Source organism: Apteryx mantelli, chromosome 15 (assembly GCF_036417845.1).
Source record: "Apteryx mantelli isolate bAptMan1 chromosome 15, bAptMan1.hap1, whole genome shotgun sequence".
In the NCBI taxonomy this organism is placed as follows: domain Eukaryota; kingdom Metazoa; phylum Chordata; class Aves; order Apterygiformes; family Apterygidae; genus Apteryx; species Apteryx mantelli.
The window spans coordinates 19378610-19402578 of NC_089992.1; the positions used below are offsets into that span (position 1 = coordinate 19378610).

Consider the following 23969-nt stretch of genomic DNA (forward strand, 5'->3'; position numbering starts at 1 on the left):
CATATGTGGCAAGACAGTGGGGTATAAGCAGTCTCCAAGTTAGGCGTTAGTAATAGTAGTAATAGTAGTTCAATAGTCTCTTCTGGAGCCAAGAAGCAGAACCCTAATATCATGCAATGTATCATACTCTAGTGTGAACCAAAACCTCATGTTATTAAACCTGTTAGGAGACCTTGAAATAGCACTTTTCAGCAAGGCAGCTGATATAATCAGTCAGTAAGGCTGCTCTTCAGACAGCTGGCTTTTAACCATTTATCTTGTGGTCTCAGTGGCATAAGGGCAGTCTTTCTGCTGCAGGTATTCAACCCTTACAGGTGATGCCACTAATCTATTCCATAATCTCCTCCTAGGTTGAGATCCACAGGCCCCTTCCAGACCTGAGATGTTTGTGTAGTACAAGCAAACCTCTCCAGCATGGAAGTGAGAAGGAAACCCATAAGATTGCCTTCAGAGAATTTCTTGCAGGAAAGAGTCAACTGCCACCACATAGTAAGCCCTAAGGCAGATGTGCTGGATCTAATTCTCATTGAGAATGAGCTGCTGAGCCTATGACCATGCTTCACGATGTCAAGGCCTCCTTGCAAGCAATTGCAGGCAACTTTGTGATGTACAGGGTTGCTGAGTGGCTGCTGCAATTTAGGTCCAGCACTGTGCTAGAATTTTCTCAGCCACAACAGAGCTTTGGGTCAAGAACATGCAAACTTGGTTTAGCATCCTGCTACCAAAAATGGTATTCTTTCTTGGGCTGTACTTTGGCATTAGGAAGCCCTGCACCAAATCTCATCCCTGAAGAGAAATGTGACCACACTCGGAACTGCATGAGTCAGGGATGTAAAGGTGCTTGCTACCCATGCACTGCAAACTCCTAGTGGCACGCCACAGCCCCTGCGGAGAACGGTGGCAATGCAGTTCTACAGCTTTCGATGCAATTGTTCTTGAGGCATAAGAACAACTAGTCAGTGCAGTGTCTTGCTGATTCCTTTTTCTTCCTACTGCTCGTCCCAGCATCTACCTAGGAGAGCTGTCAAAGTCCCAGTGAGTAATTGCCAGGCCGACTATGCTATTTTTAACTGGTGTGTTTTAAGCTTAATACAGCCTTTTGGTTTGGAGGTGATGGTCGTGTCTAACTACCTTTTTCTGTTCTCTTCTTTCAAAATTCACTTCTTTGCAAGAAAATCTTAGTCTGAGAAGCAAAGCCTTTTGGAGTAGTCAAACACATTCCAAGCTCTGTGTTTTATAGGAAAACTTAGGCTGCAGCATTTACAAAACCCAACCAGCCATAAAGCTTACCACTGCTACATTGAACAGTTGGAGAAAAGCCTAATTTCTTCAATATTTATATACAGTTTAATAAAAATCACCAAATCAATCATAACAACACAGCTCTATGACCTATCAGATTGTATTTTCTAGTCTGAAAAGCTTTCTTTAATAGCAGAGATGGACTGTTTATAAGTTTAGCAAATTATCAGAATAAATGGTAATGGAAGGAAGGCTCTTCACAATATTCAAGAGGAAGGAAAAACTCAAACAGTAAGACAGCTGACCTATTAGCGTAGCTCCATGTGCTGTAAGTGCTAAGCCCCTTTCTGCCTCCACACACCTTTCCTTGTACTTTCTCCAAGTCTGCACATGTAAGTTCCCATAGCTCTATCACAAGAGTATCAAACAGTAAGCAGCCTGCCATTGACCTTTCAGACTCAGTAAGTAGTATATGAAAAGAAGGAACAAAACAAATCATGCTTTGGACAAATATGAAGTTAAGCAATTTCAATGTAATTTTTTCCACTAATGAATGGCTGATTAGATGGTTATAAGGCTTTTATAAATGTACTTAAAAGGCACAGAGATAGCAAGAAAATAAATTTCTTAGACAGAAAACACAGAAAACACACAAGAAAAACACATCCATTTTTAATTTTGACACAGCTTCAAAAGTCAGCATTCATAGCAATTTTCAAATGCGCAAGGCAAACTTCACATACGACTGAACTAATCCCTTAAAGATTTTAAAAGTCTGAAGTCTGAACTCCAGAACAGCTAAGCACCTGCACAGGAGTCTAGAACTGGTAACGCGGTAAGGGGAAGTGGGCACAGAATTGACCACAAGCTCCCTGAGCAATACTGAAGTAAAATTAGCCAGAAGGGTCTGGCTGGACAAACAGAGACATGTGAGCAATAGCAAAAAAGGCAACCTCCACCCTGTATGTAACACTAGAAAGATGTATACTGAAATAACCAACACATTTCTATATACATTCGTTTGAAGGATACAGAAAATTTTGAAGCTATATAAGAAGCAACAGAAATGAGACTTGGAGCTCCACATGTTTATCTTATCAAAATTAGATAGAAAATCAACTGGATTATAGTATTATTTATTTCATGATACTAATAGCTGGCAAAAAAGCCAGACATGTAAATTAGAACTAAATCCAGATTTTTTTTTAATTTTTTTTTTAAACAACATTGACTGAACCATCATATGAAATGATGTATTCTTCATCTTTTCATATCTTCATTTAAAATCCAGACTGGACACTTTCTGGAAGATATGTGCCTCAAGCACAACAAAAGGAATGTTTTGGTCAGGCAATTAATTTTGCTCAATATAAAGCTCAACAGAAGAAAAACCTGCAGGGCTTTTACTAGCAGGACAAGCAGAGGTGGTGGTTTGCAGTACAGAAACATCAACAGAACCAATATTTAGAACGAGTGCTTCTGGTAGCTTACAAAATCTATATGCAATTTAAATTATAGATTTTTGAGCTATTTGCACAACAAACTCTCAATGTGCATTTAACTTACTCACCTGTTGCCAGGGAGCACACCACATATTGCACACAATACTGTCTTGACACAACCACAGGACAGCCAAAGCAAAACAATTAACATATTAAAATATTTGGATGAGAAAACAAAGTATTTTCCTTGATTGCCTGCAGGCTGGCATGATTCAAGAATTCCAACCCCCTCCCCCCATACACACACGGGGGAGGGGAAGGGGGGAAGGAAAAAGCATTAGAACCTGCTCTTAAAATAAAACTCCATAAGGAGTGTGATTTGAACACTCAGTGTGAACAAGCTATAAAAATAGAATCTGTGAACAGATCTGGAAGAAAGAGGGGCCATGGGGCCCTAGCAGAGTTGACCAAAACTTGTGATTGCATGGAAGTGAGGGTCTATAAAAGTAAGGTTGGTTTGGCTCAAAGTTCTCTATGACAGTCATTTTGGGGCCACAAATTACTACCAAATCTCAAACTTTTTAAAAGTATTTGTACACACCTGTTTCCAAACTTTTAATTGAAAATATAACAAAGACATCATCATTCCAAGACCAGGTGCAGTACCTTTGCTACAGCCACACCATGGTGTGGGGAGTTGCTATTCTGAATATTGTCTATCGTTAAAAGGTCCCTTCTTGGGTTTCAGTACTGCCTGCAGAATCTAGAGCAGGAAAAAATGCTGGACTGCATTTCAAAAGTGAGAAAGGAAGGTCAGCAATATTGCCTGGATATTAGCTGGAAGTCCTGACCCCAAACTGGATGCAAACACAGCAGCCCAGTGAGTGTTCTACAAACTATACTAAACCAGGTTGTGACATTACCTGTATTTTATTTGAGGAAATATCTGACCCTCTACACCTATCTTCATAGTAATGTAATGTATTTTAAAGGTACTTTAATATTAGCCATGTCACAACAGCATGCCAAGCAGGAGTCTGTCAGTTCAACACTGCAACACCTGCACACTATAACAGCTACTAATGGCAGTCATAATGGTGCAAGTGTAGCAGTCCATTCTCTTTCTTTTTTAAACAAATGAGAAACCACTGGATAAATTACTGTCTTCCGGCATGAGGCATAGCCAGTTTTAGCAGCTGTTACACCAAATGCAGCCATAACTACAGGTACTTAAATGTTCCTGCAAGCACATCTTGTCAGGAACTAGCAACAATTCTTTTTACCTTGAAAAATTCCCATGTAGGAGACGATGATTGGTATTAGATGCATATGTCTATTAGCCTGTTCAGAATAATTATTTATTGCCTATATCTTTGTTCACAAAATTACTGTTCTATATTTGTTTGGAAGTATTATCCTTTACAGCAAGTAAAACAAGATAAGTGACACTTCTGAAACACCTCTGACATGTAGGAACCCTTTATCAAATTTTAGCAATGCTCAACCAGCACAATAACTCACAATCTGTTCTGATACTGCTGAGAAAAAAGAAAAAAAAACCTTCTCACATGCTTTTTTCAAAAAGATCAACAGACCAAGACAAACCTGTCACTGTAGACTGGAGTCTATCAAATCAGTCAGACAAAACAGAGGTTTTTGTTAAATATAGCAAACCAATGATAATATTCACAGCTATGCTAAGGTTTTGCATTTATAGTAAAATAAAAAATGTTCAGCATACATACTATAAAGTCAAACTGCTGTTGCAAAAAGGGGGAAATAAACACCCCCAAGTATACTTTTAAGTGTACTGTGGTTATTCAGTAGTTACTTTGACTTAGCATAACATTTCTTAAAACATATTAAGATTAAAAAAAAAAAAATCAGAAAAAAAAAAGTGTGCATGTATTTAGCTCTCAGAACTTTCCAAGGCTTTTGCTGAAAACACCTACTTGGTATAATCTGAGATCAGTTTATTAGAAGAGTTGGTCTACCAGCAGAAATACTAAGAAATGCTTCTTTCCACAGACTAAACAGTTTTCTTTTTATTACTGGCTCTTGCTTTAAGAAAGCACTGAACATGGGGAATATTTGTGTCTTGAAGGCTTACCTTCCAGTAAGTCTCTTGCCAGACCTGGTTCTGCCCCTGTGGACCGAACAAAGTCTGACAGGACTGCATCCATATCAAGAGTCATGTGATCATGTAGGTCTGCTGCCAGGCATGCAGCAGCAGGAGGACTCGCTGGTTGGCTAGAAGGCATCCATCTGCCAAGGAGAAAAAGAAATGGGATTTTAGAATATACCTCAAAGTGATAGAAAGCAAAGGTTTCCTTTCTTCCCCAAACAAGACTAATTAAAATTCTAAAACATCTAAGTTAACTGTTTAAATGAACAGCATTTGTGATCCATCTCTGCCTTAGCCTGGAAGCTGTTGATCACTCAGGCTTTCAGGAGAGTTTTGTTTTTCTTAACATTTCACATTTTTATTGATTTATCTTCTGGGCAGCTTGTCCATACTTCTGCAGCTGCAGGGTTCCCGCTCATTCAAAGCACAAGAACCCTGTCATTGTCTGTAGGGGTAGGGCTGCTCATGCACTCAAGTTAAGCAGGTAAGTTTGGCTAGACAGCAGCTCTTTTGCCCTTACTTGCTAACACTGGCACACACATATACAGCAGAATGTAGTATTTGTTTTTCTATTTCCCTTGTCAACACCACCTCTGTTATTTACAGTTTCCCTATCTTAAGGAACTTTTGGATAGGGAATCCACATTTTCTCCCCTCCCTTCTGAAACAACAGTGCCTTCCTCACAAGAGGACAGCAAACATTCTTCAGCTTCAGTATCAACTTTTGCTTCACAGAAGTGATTAAAAATCTGAGAAACTGCATCAGTACATCCCTTCTCTGTATAATAACAACGATAACAATCACACTGAGAGGTACAGCTCTAAGAGTCACTCCCAACCCAAAGGCTACACTCCCACTCATCATTTTTCCTGAAACTGGTAGGAGTCCAGTCTCACGACATCTCAGGAGAGGCCTCTGAGCCAAAGTCTGGCTGTAGCTACAGGATCTGCAATGACAGCATATCTCATTGTTGCAAAACTTCTGAAGCACCACAATCAAACACGCACCACGTTAACACAGACCCTGTACAAACCAGCAGCTTTCAGTACCTTGCCAGTATCATTTTGGATCTCCCCACTGCTCGATCTCAACAAGACTGACAGAAAATACATATTGTCATGGAATACACTATATGTTTCTTTTTAGAAAGAAAAGTTTAAATGGAACACACAATATACAGGTGCACAGTATGAAGTACTTGACTTTCATACACAGAGCTAGCCACATTTAAATGAATGTTATCTAGTAAACGAAGTCCCAACTTGCATAATAAAAACCAACCAAATAATTTTCAGGCAAACAACAATTCTACAGAGCGTAATGAATACTACAGCTGTGTATCTGGTATATTTCTAGATTTCTCTATTGCAGTATTTCTGCTGTTGAATTTTCACTGGTGAAATCACCTCCACAAACTAAATCAGAAACGCTTGCAACAGATATATAATATAAACACTTGGTCAACTGAGGTCAGCTGGGAGAGGCAGAAAGGAAGGGTTTGGTAGGACTTCACTCATATTCTCTTTCTGAGAGATGGAATTAGAGCTCAAGTTAATATAGTTAAGGTACACATAGGTATTTAATAAAAACAATAAAGATCTTTATCTAATCCCTCCCCACCCTGCCAAAGAAAAAAAGATTCAGCTATCTATCCTGACTTTCTAAAGTAGTTATTATTTAATACCAGATTAATCACAAGAGACAAACACAAACATTTTTTTCCCATAAATGGAAGATGTCAGGTTTCCTTTACAGAATGATTTGCTTGTTCCAAGGCAAAGCGATGCGCTGTGTCTTCAGCGGCTTACTGTAGGCTGTTTGTACCATCCAGTTGCTGAGAAAAGCAACAATCACACCAATATGTGACAATGACTCATGGCCTAAGAACCAGCATGTAGCAGCTAATGGAATCACAGTCATAGCTGAGGAAATGCAAATGTGTTCTTGTTTTTGTACAGATAATGATTTTTTTAAAAAAACATAAGCAAGTGTGCAATTAATTCTTCAGTAGAATATTTTAATTGTAGTTTCAAAAATACTCCAGAAAGCACATTTGTGCATGCACTAAAAACAAACTCAAGAAACAAAAAGAGAAGGCTTTTTAATTTTCTGTCACTGACGATTTCTCTTTTATTTTGTCGAATAAAATAATTTGGAAATAAAATGAATCATATATCAGAACTATGGCAGCTCCTGTGAGCCACGGTTCCACTTTACATGAGATTAGAAAGTTGCTTTTAGGAGGAAGAGGAGGAACAGGGAGCTGATATTATTGTAATGTATAAGTGTTGTTTTGTATTTATCGATGACCATTATAGTACAATTTTCTCCTGTGGTTTTTCAACAGTCTGAGGAAGCAATCTTACCAGTATACTTTCTTATGGCACAACCACCTTGGGATCTATTAGGAAGTAAAGAAAGTCTAGCCTCAAGTGATACATAACACACTGGTGTTACGGGAGTTTCTCTTGCCAAATCCATGGCTAACAGACAATCATTTACCCTACTGTATTTTGGACCTATTTTTTTTCTGATAAAGTGAAATCCATCTTTCTAGATAATTTTCTCTCCAAATAATAAATAATATATTAAAACAGGTGTTTTAAGAGCAGGTGGTGCTAGACATGCTATTAAGACATTGAGGCATTCAAAACACAGGTTAAAGGTATCTCCACACTTCTACCCTGTCTGAACTGCTGTGGAAATAGCGTAAAGTAAAGAAAACAGGGTCAAGATAAACGATACACAGTGTAAATAAGACCTGTACTTTTGCTTTCATGCCTGTTATTCATTATTGGTCAAAGTTTGCCTTTAAACATGAATTTCATCATTCCTGTTATTTCCTCCTTGCGGTTCAGTTGCAACTTTACCACATGCCAAAGGCAAAGAATAACATGGAAATTTCCTACACTGGAAGCAGATGATATTGGTTGGCTATTGCTTGCACCACAGCTACAGAGAAATGAACTGTGGAAGAAGCTGGAAACCAGTTGATTTCACTGCCCCCCAAAAGAAACCCAGTCTTTTCTCACTCCATTTCTTACTCTTCATACATACAAGAGAAAGTATACCAACTCTGCAGAGACCATTTCTCTTCCCATGCTGTTGCCCCATCCAGTGCTGTAACACGAAACAGCACGAGCAATCCCCGAACGATTTCCTGCTTGCTGATCTATGCTTTGGTCACTTACAAATGGACACAGACTCTGTTGTACAAAAGCATGTTTATGTGTGCCCTAATATGCACACATGCAAAAAGCAGCCTCTTCTAATGTTTATTTCCAATGATATTGCTCTGAAACAGCAAGTATGAGGATTTGTTTAAAGTAAATCATGTCAGTAAATAGGCTTCCATTAAGTAACTCTTGTGATGGGGGGAATATAGTTGCCATTGCCATTAGGATCTTAACCTAGAGGATCTTAAAAACTGAAGGGTAAAACATCACTTAGTTTAAGTCATTTTGTTCCTCACTTTGATCAGGCTGATAGCTGGCACATTAGCCAGTGTCCCATTGATGGTTGTTAATTTGCTCACATGAGCTAACTCACGTTACACTGGCAATTAGCTGATTATATTTAACCTTAAAAATTGAATGCCTTTGCTTTTTTAGAAATTGCTTATTTCTGCAAGTATGTATCCATGTAGCATACAAAGATCATTAACCTTCTGCAACAGGAAAAGGGTGTCTTTCCTCTCTTCAAGGATGAGGACTGCAAAATCCAACTTAGTCCAACAAATCAAAAGTGTCTAGGAGATGGCTACACAAATACATGTTATTCAGTAGCAAAGCAGATTAAACTGTTGCTAACCCTAGTCTTTCATTCTGGTATCCACCTCACAGTTTGCTGGCACTTACACTGCTACCACTGTACCTTTTATATCACTTACATGTTTATTCCATTTATACTTCTACATCACTGATACCACTGTACCATTATAGCTGGGCTGCATTAGGAATAACATTGCCAACAGGTAAAGGGAGGTGATTATTCCCCTCTATTCAGCACTGGCGAGGCCGCATCTGAAGTGCTTCATCCATTTCTGAGCAGCCCAGTACAAGACAGACATGGACCTGCTGCAGTGAGTCCAGTGAAGGACCACAGAAATGATGAAGCGACTGGAGCATCTGGCATACAAGGAGAGGCTGAGAGGGCTGGGACTGTTCAGCCTGGAGAAGGCTCAGAGCAGGGGGATCTTATCAATATGTTTAAATAGTTGATGGGAGGGAGCAAAGACGACAGAGCCAGACTCTTCTCAGTGATGCCTGCCAACAGGAAAAAGAGAAAATGGACACAAATCGAAATACAGGAAATTCCATTTAAACATAAGACTTTTTTTTTTTTTTTTTTTTAACTTTGGTGAAAAACAGTGATCAAATATTGAACAGGTTCCCCAGAGAGGTTCTGAAGTCTCTATCTTCGCAGATGTTCAAACCCTGCCTGGACACGGTCCTGAGCAACCTGGCTCTAGCTGACTTTGCTCTCAACAGGGCGTTTGGACAAGAGAATCCCCAGAGGTCCCTTTCAATCTCAACTATACTGTGATTCTGTGACCTTTTGCATATCAGAAGCCACATACAAAGGATTCTAAACAAAACAATAACAAACAATCCATTTCCATTTTGGAGAGTTTGGGGTGTTTTTTTTTTTTTAAACCCTGGATCATTTTAGTGGTCTGAGTTACAGCACACACCGTCCAGTAACTAGACTGGCACAAGCCTGGAGGTGGTGATCTAGTACTACTGAGCAGACAGTCACGCTTACAGATCAAGTTGTTATGGAGCATGCTTGATTATTCATGTAGCATTCAAATGAATTTCAGAAAGGTAGAACCACCACATGTGGAACACCACTGGGCAAGAGAAACATTTCTAAAAGTTAACGCAGAAAAAGAAATGTTAACAGAAGGAAAGCTGGAAACATTGACAAGGCTAGTTAAACAGGAATGCAGGCACTTCAGGAGAGAAAACTGCCTTAATGGATTATGACCAAGTTTGGCATCTAAGCTTTGTAGCAACCAAAGCCTTTCCTCTGTTTCAATACAAATGCAAGAACACAAAAATGCTGCTATTATTACTACTGTCCTAACAAATACATATACTCACACACAGATCCACTGTACTAAACAGGACCTAACATCCATGCAAAGAAAAGCACAACAAACTGGATACAACTAATTTCCTCAATGACTGGGAGAAAGAATGAAACCAATCTTAACCAGCAGGATGGAAATATGTGGATCAAGTTAAAAGAATCTGCTGAAGGTGAATGATACAAAGCATTAGTGAATTTCAGACACTAATCAGAAGCGACTCAGGAGTACAATCACTGCTAATTTAAAATGTACCAGCTGGGCACTCAGGTAGAGTCACCATGAGCAGGGGCTAGACTGCTCATAAATTTGGAAAATTGAAGTGCATATCGGTCTGGAGAAGTCAATTCACCAGTTGTCTCAGTATCAGCATTATTTCCATATTCTTAATGTTAGTACTTAAAAGATATAATTTCAAATAATTTATGCTGAAGAGACAGCAGCGAGAATTATTTCTTGGTTTACTTCCAGTTCTGCATTCCCAGGTGTCAATGCGCACAGCAAATTGCCAATAGCATGCATAATATAATAAGAGATGATGGGGTTTCTGTGAGACAGCTGCACAGACTTTTTACAGAAATTATCTGATGATTTTTCAGAAGAGCCAGTAGTAAACAATAAAGCACTTTCTTGAGAAACACATTCACAACTGAAATCACTATTCTCACTTTCCTGCTTTTCACATCCACAGTGATTTAACAGACAAGTAAGTATGAAAGAAGGAAAAATCAATTCAAATTTATATGAAGTCAAAATAGTTATAAAGTGTACATAGACAAAATATGAGGGACAAAATGTCCCAATACATGAATTTAAAGATTTTGACTGACTTCTGTTAGGTTCATGCAAAAAGTTTTGTTATAGGAAAACAGTGCTGGATAGGTAGGCAAATTGATATGTGGTGACATGCAGAGATATTAAAGTTCAGCTCTGAGGTTATGATCTCAGCAGTTTTAGGATATGATCAGATGTCCTCTTACGAAGAAGTAAAGAAATTTCTGCTCTCAAATGATTGCTCTGCTGCAGCTTACTACTACACAAAGGACCATTAGCCAGACATCTTTGCTGAGGTAATCTGCCTATGTTGACCTAAATTTCATTACATTATTTTTGAGAAGATCCATATCCTTCTAGCAGAAGACAAGACCAATCTCTGTGTATTTATGACATCATGCATCACCCCAGCATTGCCTCAGGCTTACATGATCATCAGAACTCGTATAGTAACTATGTCAACAGATACACATCATTCTTACCCACCACAACGCAACACAGGTTACGTAAGGCTGCCCGTGAGGGTGGTTTCTCCAAAAGAAGTTCTTTCTGGTACTGCAGAATGTTCTCTCTACTGATAGAAAACTGGTCATATCTCTGTTCACAGCTAATGGAAACACAGCCCACGTGCAACTGAGTCAGGGATAAGACTACTTTAACTGAAAAACAATAATTTAAAATGAAATACTATCGAGGTTCCAGTACATTATATAAATGATAAATAGCCATATAATTAGAGAACACCTGCCTTGTGTTGGGTGCCAAGGAAACATACCCAATTGAGACCTCCCAAACCCATGACAGTGCAAGGAACAAGCTCTCTCTATTCCCAGGCACTCTGGTCTACACTCCTGCAGGCTCTGTCCTCCAGCTGCCCTTAAAACACCTGCACAAAAATATCCATGCTACTTAATTCTTCCTGTTACTCATCAAATCCAAATTGACAGCACAACCTGAATTAACAGTGCTCACTCAGACAAATGTGTATGAAAAGATGGAAGGGTCAAGGCCAAAACATGTTCATGAACATTAAAAATGAAAGAAAACTTAGAACAAACACACCACTGATCACCTGAAGTAACACTGGTTCAGTGTGCTGGATTACCTGAAGATGAAATAACATCTGCAGAGTTGTGCTGACTGGAGCTCTGCTCTTACACAATTTCCTGGCAAACTCTGAATTTCACCAGTGCGGAATTAGGCACATCCAACACTGCAGGAGACAACTAAAATCTCTGCCACACATGCAACTGAGCAGCACCTGCTGCCGAAACTCATTCGTCACATACTGTCAAGGCCTCACCACAGCCCTGAAACATTATAAACTGGATGTGCTGCTACCAAATCCATAGATTATAGAAAAATATAGAAAAAAAAAAGAAATTTATTTGTACTATATTTTATTTGCACTACCTCACCCTCCACAAAAAGCGCAAACTATGCATACACTACACTCTGAAAGCAGGGAGCAGATTTTCCTTCCCTGTATAAATTTGGACTACCCCTATTTGTTACAGAAAGGGCTGTTTTCTCAACTTTCTGGGATTTAGAGAAAAAATAGTCTTTCAAAAATTATTCTCTTTGCCAGAAAACTAGTATTAGCTGTGAAAACACACCCAGATAGAATAGGAAAGAAAGACTGCTAAGCAAGAAAAGAAAACTGGTTGTAAGGAAGGAGGCAGTGACTCATTACAAACTACAAACTCAAAGCCCAGATGGCTACCAGACTTTTTGTTCTCACTGGATGGGCACAATCTTTCCTACCCTTGAAACCATCACCACCAGCATTACTTCTGGTGGCTGGTCTAAGCCTTGATGTGTAAGCATTAAGTGCAAGCAACTTACCCTGGGAGCAAAACTAACACAATCATATGCATTACACCTCCCTGTCAATAAACAGGACTCCTCTTGTGTTTAACAGCATAGACATACATATGTGGTCTTTATTCCAAGGGTCTTGGTGTATAAAGTCACAATACTCTTCTCCTAGGAAGTGTTTCTTCACCCTGGAGGATTACAGTTTTCCTTTCAAAAGCGTCACACATGGTGCACGATAAACAGTACTTTGGACTGAATGTACATGGAAACTACTTGATCCTCAAAACAAAATGACGACCCTGGAATTTATTCACTTTAAAGACAAATTTGCTGCCTAAATGATTGCATATTTAGGCAATGCGAAAACAAAACAAAAAATTAATGGTTTAGATATAACAATCTATAATTATAGTAAAACAAGCAATAAATGAGGATAATTTGATGTATACTGTAAGAAGCAGCATTTAAAAGAGATTTAAAGGGATAATGAATTTTTCTAAATGTTGAAATGAGTTAACAGGACTTAAAATTTATACCAGTTAAAATCTCATTTGTATTTGGTCTTTCTTCTCCTTTAACTATCCCTCAAAACTGAGCCATACTCGGAACTAAACAGCCTTCATCTCAATCAAACTTTGACTTCTGTATAATTAAAGACCTTTATCCAGTTAAACAATATGAAAATCTTTTTCTCCTAAAAGGTGGAAAGAGTTTCATAGTGCTAACTAATGCAAAAAGAAAAAAGCAAGTAGTATGGCACAATGAATCCTGTTGCCTCAGGATTATAAATAGCAGACAAAAACAGACATGAGGAAGAGAGAAAGAAAGCAGAGCAAGAACGGACAAACTTTCAGCAAGACACAGTGATTGAATTGCAATTAAGATCCTCTTTGACTTTTATAATTTGCAGAGGAAGGAAGAAACAACCACCATCAATAATATACATGATCTCAATGCTCAGGAAAGCTAGAGGAGAGACACTCACTGACTGCAATAAGCCTGTTTTCCTGTCTTTTCCCCCTCCCATGTAGCAAGGCCAAATGCCTATTAACATTACTGATTCTTCTCAGCTGGTTAAGTAACATGCAGAGGAGGTGCAGACTGCTATCCTGAGAGGGACACTACTGCTCTTGTGTTGAATTTACTTGCTGCTTGGATTTTTAGTCAGAAAGGCAGAAATACCCTATTTGTGCACAGCTCCAGACTTTGAAGGTAATTTTTCCTGACATGCCGTGTTTGATGGAGAATGACATAATTCTACCATGTTGACAAAATCATTACACTGAAACAATGCACCAAATAAAACCATTTCTGATAGCAAAGCATCTAAATTATTTGAACTAAGGCTGTACAATTTTTCATTCTTTTTTGCAAGTAAAGCATATTTACACACTAAAAAAAAATTAAAGTCTCTGTGTGTAAGTTAGGGACTTTCTATTTGGTTATTACAACATTTCTAAAGCTGCTGCACTCTTAATTAGATAACACCTTGCCAAATGTTTATATGCAGAATAAAAATTATTACAGAAAAAAGTCATGATTAAACAATCAAACTCATTAGAGAAGATTTGGTTAGAAAGCAAATGCAGCACTACAGGAACTGATAGTTACTGTAGGCACCCAGTTTTTCAGACTGCCTGTTTGGAATAGCATGCATATGTGAGAGTAGTTAATTGTTCAGAGCATTCGTTGGCCAGATACAAGGTGATTAATTATTAAGATGCAGGACCAGGCTGAAAAGTGGAAAGGAAATACTGTGTCAGAAGTAGTTGAAAGGAATGACTTTGAATCTGTAACGGTTCCGTAGTGATCATGGCACAATCTTTTAAGTGATCAATATAACAGTTTGCTTACAGGAACACTGCCTCATACCAAACATCAAACTTCTCCCCAGCCTTTATTTTATTCCCCTCCCTAGCCTTCTCCCTAACTTCCTTTAACTCACTTCAATTGACTTCAATTCAGTATACTTTTTCTATTCAGGATAACACTTTAATCATACTTAATTCTCAGCATCCTAACCCAGATATTAAAATCCAGCATACGTTTCAGTGCCTGAATACCTGAGGACATATCTCTCTCTCTCTCTCCCTCCCTCCCTCTCCCTCTGTATATTCTCTACAGAAACAGTTACATACATACACACATAAATGTGTTTGTTTTGCAGTACTCAAAATGGAACAAAAAGGTAAAGACAAAAGAGAGATGTTGGCAAAGCCTTGTCTGGAATATCGGGAGCAAGTCTGATAACTCATGTTTTAGAGAGATCATCTCAAACTGAAATAGGTGAAATTAAAGACTACAGATCATCAGAAGTTAAGAGTTTTATCTGAAAACAATTGACAAAAAGAGCCTGGCTTGCAAAGCCTATAGAAACAAGTTTGAGAACTAGATAAGGCTGCTCTTCATAAATACACCAAACCACATGCAAATTTAGTCTAGAAATAAAGAGAGGGCTCCCAGTGACAGAAGTACTGGGGACAGTCTTCCAGTAGGAGTTGGGAGGAAAATAAGGAATTATTTCTAAAAACTGAGCTAAGTGACTGCAAATAAAGTACAATATAAAATTCTGCAGTGGTAGGAAACCAGATTCACCAACTGGGCAGTCTTCTTGAAATTCTGTGGCCTATTTTTTGACATTGCTAAACACGCTGAGCTTCCAGGAAACACGTTCAGGGGTTATCCAATGGGCAATGGAATAAGATGGCCCTCATTGCAACATTAAAACACAATTTCCAGATGATAACGGTCTATATTGAACCTCTTCCCTTTCTCTGTATAATTTCCACTTGGAAAAATACATAAGAAAGTGCAAACATGTAGGAATTTGTTTACTTCTGTAATACATAGGCTATACACATATGGAAGGGGTATAGATACAATTAAAAAGAAAATATCAGAAGTTTAACAGTGTGATTCTCCCTAAAAACTGGTTTATAAAATAATTTACATCTGTGCAAACAGATATTAAATTCCCAGGGGCATTTTGTAACCACTTTTCAAAGGTGATAGTGATTATACATGAAGAATTGACATAAAAACAAATTGTGTCTGACTTTATAATACGTGAATGCATAGCATATGTTTAAATATAGACTCTACTATAAATGTTTACCTTTGTGTGTAAAGATAGGTGATATAATACAGTGTATCAATAAAAAGATATGTGATTGTCTAAACAACATACTAAACTTAGCTGAAAGTTTTTTTTCCACAGAAAAACAATCTGAAAGTCCTCTATATAATCTGTTCTTTTCTACTTTTTTTTTTTTTTTTTTTTAAAGAATTATACTCCCCTGGTAAGACATGAAAGCACTAACTATACGAACTCATAAATCTTTCCTAAGATGATGGTAATTATACATCTGATAAGATACATAAAAACACTAGTACATAACTGCTAAAAATGTAACCACATTTAGTTTTTTGGCACAAAGCAAGCCTGGCAAATTTATATAAATCAAAGTGTTAACAGCTGGCATAAAGATAGTATTATTCTCTACATCTGCAATCCTCTACCTTTCAAAGGAACTTAATAGCAACTCAACATTTTCTAGAACATATGTCTTGTTTTGTTCCTTGTCAGGAGATTGCTATTAATTTTGGGCAGGAAAAGGAAAAATGAACACTTTTTACTAGGATGAGGGTAACCATTAAAAGGTTAAGACTCCAAATTCTAATAGAAATATTGGTTCAAAATACCAATCACTGAAAAGAAAAGATATAATACCCCATGGGGCTTGTGACCAACCAATAAATGCCCACAAGGGAAGGCAGCTCAGAGGGGACCGGCATGGGCAATGTGCCCACGGTCCTTAAGGAAGAATGTCAGGAGTGACTGACTACAGCTATTGCAAAGAAAGCTGAATTTATCTCAACAGAGAGGGGATCAAACGGAGGCCTTTATTTTAGATAAATGGCTACATCAGTTGAGTGGATCAGCAGGTTGTATAAATGTTTTTCCCCTGAGTTAACCCAAAGAGTGTGAATGTCTTCCTGAGTTAGTCTGATCAGCATGGGTGGGAGTGCATATGAGGCTCAGCCCAGCACGAGTATAAGAACTGAACCACTAACAGAAAGAACTTTGAAGAGAGCACCAGGGCAGGGTTGAGGTGGTTTCAACCCATGTATCCTTTCCAGCGACTGTGGTCACCCAGTGTTGTGACAGTGAGCATATAGAGACTGCTAATGGGAATCACACCTATACTGTGACTCAATTGTATATTGCAATTGCTATGTTCTGTTAAGTGCCATAAATTGCTGGGTGACTACTAAATCAAAATCCCATGTAACATCAAATATCTTCAAATGATTAAATCTGATATTAAACATTACACCCTCCACATGTGGAATATCTAAAAGAACCTGGTTCAAGAGTATTAGACTCTGACAGAGCTAAGCAAAGCATGTGCAATGAGAAAAATTCATTGATGTTTCATAAAATCGTAAAAATATGATGTAAGCTAAAAATGTATATTGATGCACATTCATCCAAACCACTTCTATACAAATTATTGTAGTACTAGTTCAAGAAGGCACAGAACCATGTGCTCAGCTGCAAGCACATGCTGAAATTCTACCAAAATCAGAGGTAAACAAACTCTGTGCTGCCTTCATGCTGCCAGGCAGTGCTGATGGACCAATTGCTACTGATTCAAATCAGCTGCATTAACATTAATCCAAGAGTTTTACAACTCCTTAGTATTCTATCAGAGGGTTGAAGGCTCTACATTTTGTTCTTATTTCCCTCTAATAAAGAAATTCCAACCATTCTGCCACAGCCTGCACCGCTGCCTGTCAGCCCAAACCTCTGTTTGGAATCTACAGCTGGTGCCCAACTCAGCTGCTCTTTGCAGCTGGTTTACTTGCAATGGACAAACTTTAAGAGCAACTTTTTAAAGAGAATTGTATCCTTTTAATGGGAAGATGCAATACAGCTTGTGACATTGTCATCTTTTTCCTTTGGTTTTTGATATCTAGCACCCTCCTTGGTCTTGCCTCTTTTTCCATGATTCTGATTCCTAAAAAAAACAAAGCAAAACAAAAGTTCTCTTACCTGACAGGGTGGCAACTGGAGTCAGCAAAAGTATTCTGCTGACAGACCACAGAATGGTCTTTTGAGAAACAGGAGGCAGAGTATTTCTCCCGCTAACTGTAAGATTTACTCACTGGTCTGAAAAAGTTTAGGTCTCTCAGATCCACAAGGAACAGCCTAAATCAAATCCTTTTTTCTTTTACACTCTGCTCAGAGAATGACAGTTGAAGCTAAGAAGGATATTTTATTTCTGTTAGTAAGGTGGCAGAAAGCAAGCCTATTAGTAATATCAAAGCTCTTGTTCTTCTGAGCTGCGATTAAACAGTGAGTTGGACTTTATGCAAGTGAAAATAATTAACCAAACCATAGGGTTAAATTAGCACCTCAAGAAACTGAACGGGCATGTTCCAGCACTCTACTATCTGTCTTCTTATTTATCTTTATTTCACATTAGGATCATATCCTGCTGGTAACATCTAGCATATTTCTGTTTAAATTGTTGATATGAGTAACCAGAGTTGTTCTTGTCTTCTTTCGAAACAGTAGAACAGATTTTGGCTTGAAAAACTTTCAAAATGATGCGCACATGATGTACGCACTCCTGGCCTTCCACGTTTCACTTGTAACTGCCAATTCCCATCAGCCAGAAAATACCATTTGGGATCATGCACTGGCCAAATGAGACCCAGAATTATTGACATCAACACTGTCTTAACACTCTGAAGTTATCTTTTGTGGATATCTTTAAACTTCTTAAACTATCTATCATGTTTCAGCATGACTGACTATTCTTCCTGCTACATCATCAAGATGGTCTTCTATCGCTGACAATACAGGTTTGATTTTACATACCTACCTAGATGTTAATGCTGGTATCTGTCCCTGAATGTATATTTAGTTCTCGGCATCTCAGAATGAATCTCTGCTTGCAACAGAATAGAAGTATCTTGACATACTTTAAATTTTCAGCAAACGAAAAGGAAGTAATTCTAGTCAGGACACTTTTTTCATGAGTTAAATAGAAGCTACTTGAAACATCTCTTTACTGAAATGTTCATTCTAATTTACATGAAACCCTCAAATGTTTATAAAAGTGTTAATTATTCTGAACTAGTCTCACATTTGACAATTGCTTCACTGTTCTTTGCCCATTTCTTTAATCCTGAAGGCTATTTAAGAGCTCTGGTTGTTTAAAAAGCAATGGATGAAAATCTCTGTAAGACGACCCTTCATAACTCACAATCTGTATCCCTCACCTCTTCTCTTCTTGATATATTCATACACTTATCATTAAATTACTTCTAATGCTTGGAGAAAGAATACCTTATTTTTCTTGGTCACTTGAATTTAATCGGGCCAGCAACTGATAACTAAACTTAACAGAGACTTGCTGTTATCTGGGATTTCAAAAGGGTTTTTTTTGTTCATCAACAAGCATTCAGCATTCAGGCTGTCACAAGCCATGTGCCATTTGCAGATAAGCAGATTACCCAATTAATACATTACTAGAATAATTACACTAAATCAATAAGTGTTATTTATGTATTACTTCTATAAAACATCCTTGGAGAAATCTTCCATAGTGATTATATTAAGTCAAAACTGAAACCTGCTAATTCTGATTTCTCAATGGGAAAATTTCAGCAATAACCACCTTTACTGGAAAAAAAATACACAATTTTTATTGAAATGCATACATAATTTTGCATAAGATGTTTTCTGTTTTCTTTCTTTCTTACTTTTTTTTTTTTTGACTAATAGTATGAATATGTAGAAGAAAAGAACCATCCTGGAAGCATTTCTTTTCTTTTTTTTTTTTTTTTTTTTTGAACAGACTATAAAGTAACTAGGAGGAAGAACCTGACTTTAAAGAAATTCTAAAAGTAGAAGCTACATAATGTGAAGCCTTATAAAATTCAGGCTGACTGATGACAGCTGCACACAACATAGCGCAACTCCCAAAATTTAAAAGGGGAAATTATCTGAAAAATCACTCGACAGCATCTATAGCTATAAGAAGAAAAGTGAACAGATTTGTAATTCACTTATTTTTGTAGTTAGGAACATTTAGTAATTGGAAGGAGGAAAACAAACATGGGAATTTAGACAAAAGTTATGTCAAAGGAGTGCAGGTGGTGGAAGAACATAGCAGTACAGTCTAATAAAACATGTAGAAATCAATTCAGGCACATGAAGGTAGGTGGTGCTATTTCAGATGTCACATAGCATCTTCTGGTCCTCCAGCTACTGCTCCAAAAGGGTATGGGTCTGTCACATTTGCCAGGCCAGATACTACAGAGCTTCTAAAAATGGCACTACACATCTACATTTAGGTACCTAAATCATCTATTTCTACCTATAATAGTTATCAGGTACACATTTAAGTACCTGAATCACACCTTAAATGCTGGAAGATACAGTCCCTGGGGTTTTTTCTATGTTCACCTTCATTTGTCAAGACTGCACAAGACCATAAATACAAACAACCGGACAACAATTCCGACACCAAGTTTTTCCAGCAATTTAAGTTTTCAAGAACTGCTTTTCCTAAACATGACGACTTTAATTAGAAAGACACACTGTCTCTCATTAAACACAAATATTCAAATAGAAGCTCGCTCCGCTTCCTAACAAAAGCAGCTCTCAGGCTGACAATTGATAAACAATACAACTGTAGAAAGAGCTATTCCACACCGTTCCTCTGCTCAGGACATCCTTGCTACCTTTGCAGTAATTTTAGCATTCCTTGACATGCCAGGCCTTCAATTTCTACAAAACCTCTCTTCTATTCCCCTAAACTCCCATGGCACTGAAGTTGCCTAGCAGCAGGATAATCCAGCCCACCATAAATTCAAATTTGATAGACACTCTCATACCACTGGACACAGGGTAGCTTCTTCACACAGTGCATAAAAGCTGCTTAAGCAAACACTGAGCCACTCAGATCTCAAAGATTACATTGGTCTTGGTAATTAAAGTTAAGAGTAGATATTTACACTCAAATCCTATAATACAGAATTTTAAAGGACAACTGAGAGAGACTACATCTTTTAAGTATTTTAGTATTACATTTTTGTATTCATTCCATTCAAATCAGGTTAGAGATGACTTTGCCAGCCTCACACCCATTCTGTTTTAAATCTTCAAATACCCTCCAGTTTTAGCTGCCAAGAAAGTAAAGGTAAAAGGCAGTTTTTAACCTAGCATTCACAAGAACATCTCTCACAGAACTCAATGTATATTAGACAATTTGATCACATTTGTAACAATGATTCTTACTCAAGAATGATTATATTCTCAGAAGGAAAAAAATGTCATAGATAAATGCCAAGGCCATGGAAATGGGGGTTCAGAGCTGAAATAAATCAACAAACAGAAGTGGGTCTAAAGTTGGCAATGTTTTCTATGACTAGGTCCATGGCGTACACATAACTCCAATGAAAGAAACAAGATGTTATTCAGGGAACACATCTGTACAAACTCAACTATTTAAGCTATTACACATTTCACCAAAATGTTCCTTAAGGTCTCCGTACCAATCAAAGAAGACCAGCTCTTCTTGAGTGGAGACAGTAGAGGAAACTTTATATATATATATATATACATATATACACACACACACACATATATGTGTGTGTGTGCACGCGCGCACACGTGTGTGTATAAAAAAGATTACTGGAATTACATAATAAAAACTATATAATAAACTATTACATTATTTATATATTCTTATCATATGCTCTTTTAAGTAAACTCTGATAAACACATTTAACCTGGCTCCCTTCTAATTAGCTGCACCTTACCAAGTTTTGCTGGAAGAATGCCAAATCACTCCATTAAGAGGCATTATTAGGCATTACATAATTACATTATAGAGAGGACACGTGATCACAACTTGCAAACAATAACAATGACGCAGTTCTACAAAGTCTGTAAAAATGCTTCAGAAGTTGCTAGATGAGCAAGGTCTTGAAAGCAGATGTGGTTACAGTGATGGGTTAAAAGGCATTACTTGAAGCAGCCAAAATGGTAACAACTCTGAACAAAAAGTAACATGCACTCGACTTGATGGCAAAGTGGGGTATTTACATACAAATCTTAAAATGTTGACTCTCAAAACATGAGAAAATCACAGGAGAACATTTAGTGACTGGGACATTTACGGGCCATCTTCCTTCTCAAGAGTCTCCCAATGTAAAATCTCAGTGTCATAGGAACAAAATGGGAAGAACAAGAAAGAAGAACTCCAGTCAGGTATTGCCACTAAGGTAACAATTGTCTACAGAATGGCACTCAGGAAAATTAACCCAAATTTAACTGGACTTGTCCAAGTCTTTTAGTTCCTTTGCAGACACCTTCATTTGGGAATAAAATGAAGTCTTAATTTGGTTTAGCTCATTTTGCTTTCAAAGTGAATTAAACTAAATTCACTGGAGGCCATTTTAATTATGAATGGAAGTGTGCACACAGGGATCTGGTGGGATTTAAGCCTCTCTCTTTAAATTCCTACATTTAGTTAAGTTACATTAATTTTTCTCAGTATCCTGTGTAGACAAGCCCTGAACTGATATATTAGACGTAGAAGTGGAAAAAATAGAGAATGAGGAAAGCTATGCTGAAGAATCTTCAGCCAACACATTAAACCCCCCTGGGAACCAGCAAAGAAGTGCTGTTATCCAAAAGAAGAGAAGGACTGTGTTCAATTATTTTAAATTCAGTTTTAGGAAGAGTATTACCCAAGTTCAGAGATCAGCTGGGAAGTACACAGTTACATTTCAGTTTTCTGAAACACTGTTTATTTAAAGCTCTATTTTCTCACTTATTTGAATTCTTTGAAGCTAAAACTATTGATAAAGGACTCCGCTGAATCATCTTTTGAGAGTAGATTTATTCAAGAATTAGAGGTTATAACCCTATATTAGCGGCTAATGACTAAGATAAAATAAAGTAGAAAAAAAGACTGAAAGGATCATGCTGTATTTAAAAGCTATAGCACACTTCCAATGAAGAAACATGGAAAGCTGAAGACACCAAATACCTTAGAATACCTGAATCTCCTGAAGATGTTCAGAAACACCTGCAAACACTGATATCAAAGGCTCTGAGAGGTTCTCTGTTTGTACTCCCCCACTGATGACAGCCTAGGAAAAAGCACAGCAGCAGGGCTGTGCTGGATGCACATGCAGGGGGCTGAATTCAGCTATTCAGACGGTGCTTCTGCCCCACTGTTCTGCGGGAACGCTTTCACAACTGTCTTTTCATGGAGCTTCAGAGAGATTTTGTAACACTGATTCTTACTCAAGAATGATTATATTCTCAGAGGGGAAAAAAATGTCATAGATAAATGACAAGTCCATGCAAATGGGGGGCCAGAGCTGAAATAAACCAACAAAGAGGAGACAGCCTTTCCAGGTAGGGATCCTCTACGTCTTTCAGTTAATATTTTTTCAGGGTAAAACAAGATCATTGATATCATGTTTTTGCTTTCATACTGAACAACAGATAAGGAGCCTGACCATAAGACAGCCTTTCCCTCATTTTATTCACAAGAGCTCTCATAGTGTGCTAACTGTATTCTGGCAGGAAGCAGCAGTGCAAGAAGTAAATGTAAAGCCACTGATGAAAACGGAATTTCCCCAAAACAGAAGAGCCTCCATTTTAAATCAAATTCAAGTATCAAATATGCTTTCACTTGGGGGAATGATAAGGATTTAGGCAGTATATTATTGTACTGTATTGGAATACAATAATCAGGGTTTCAAATGTTAATCTGAGGCTTAGTATTAAATGCACAACTTCATTAAGCAACACTTACACACACCTTTTACATTGGAAAATATCTCTCTGGAACAGAATATAAACAATATGAACATGCTAGCTTTTTTCCTCATTTAGAAATGTTTCCTAATTTTTTCCCTCATTTCCCTCATTTATGAGTTTTTCCAGATGCTGCAAGAAAAAAAACTGCTTATAAATATTGAACGTATTCCTCCAAATATGTCATCCTTCTTCCAGATAAAGAAGGTATTCTGGCCAAAACTCTAATCTTGTACAGTTTTCTCTCACATACACATACTGCATACTCCGCAAATATGCATGTATACAATTTACTTCAGTATGCAAAAAGCAAGATGTCTGAAAAATCATTACCGGATATATAACATGCAGTTTCATTAATTTAAGTTTGTATTGCATTAAAAGTGTAACACTTAGGCTGACGGGCACTAGGAAACCAATGTAGCTCAGCAACCAAAACCACAAAAAATGGCTTAGCCACTTGCTGTTTCTGGTATTTTGAGTTATTTAGCACCCTACTTCTACATTGCCAATTCTAAAATTAATTGTCATAGCAACAGGAGTCTAAGTCTTCATTTACAATGCAGATAATCTTTTAGATCATGTTTCTCATGCATAACCCCTGAGCTTCTGATTTTCAATTT

General features: G+C 37.7%; 1 protein-coding gene across 2 annotated transcripts in view; it reads right to left on the reverse strand.

The window, feature by feature from the left end:
- Positions 1-23969, reverse strand: part of OTUD7A (OTU deubiquitinase 7A) — a 161705-nt gene that overhangs the window by 68203 nt on the left and 69533 nt on the right. For both annotated transcript variants that reach the window (XM_067305330.1, XM_067305331.1), the window contains exon 5: positions 4795-4949. In XM_067305330.1, the coding sequence (XP_067161431.1) occupies positions 4795-4945 (151 nt within the window). In that variant the 5' untranslated portion in view covers positions 4946-4949. The remainder of the gene's footprint in view (positions 1-4794; positions 4950-23969) is intronic.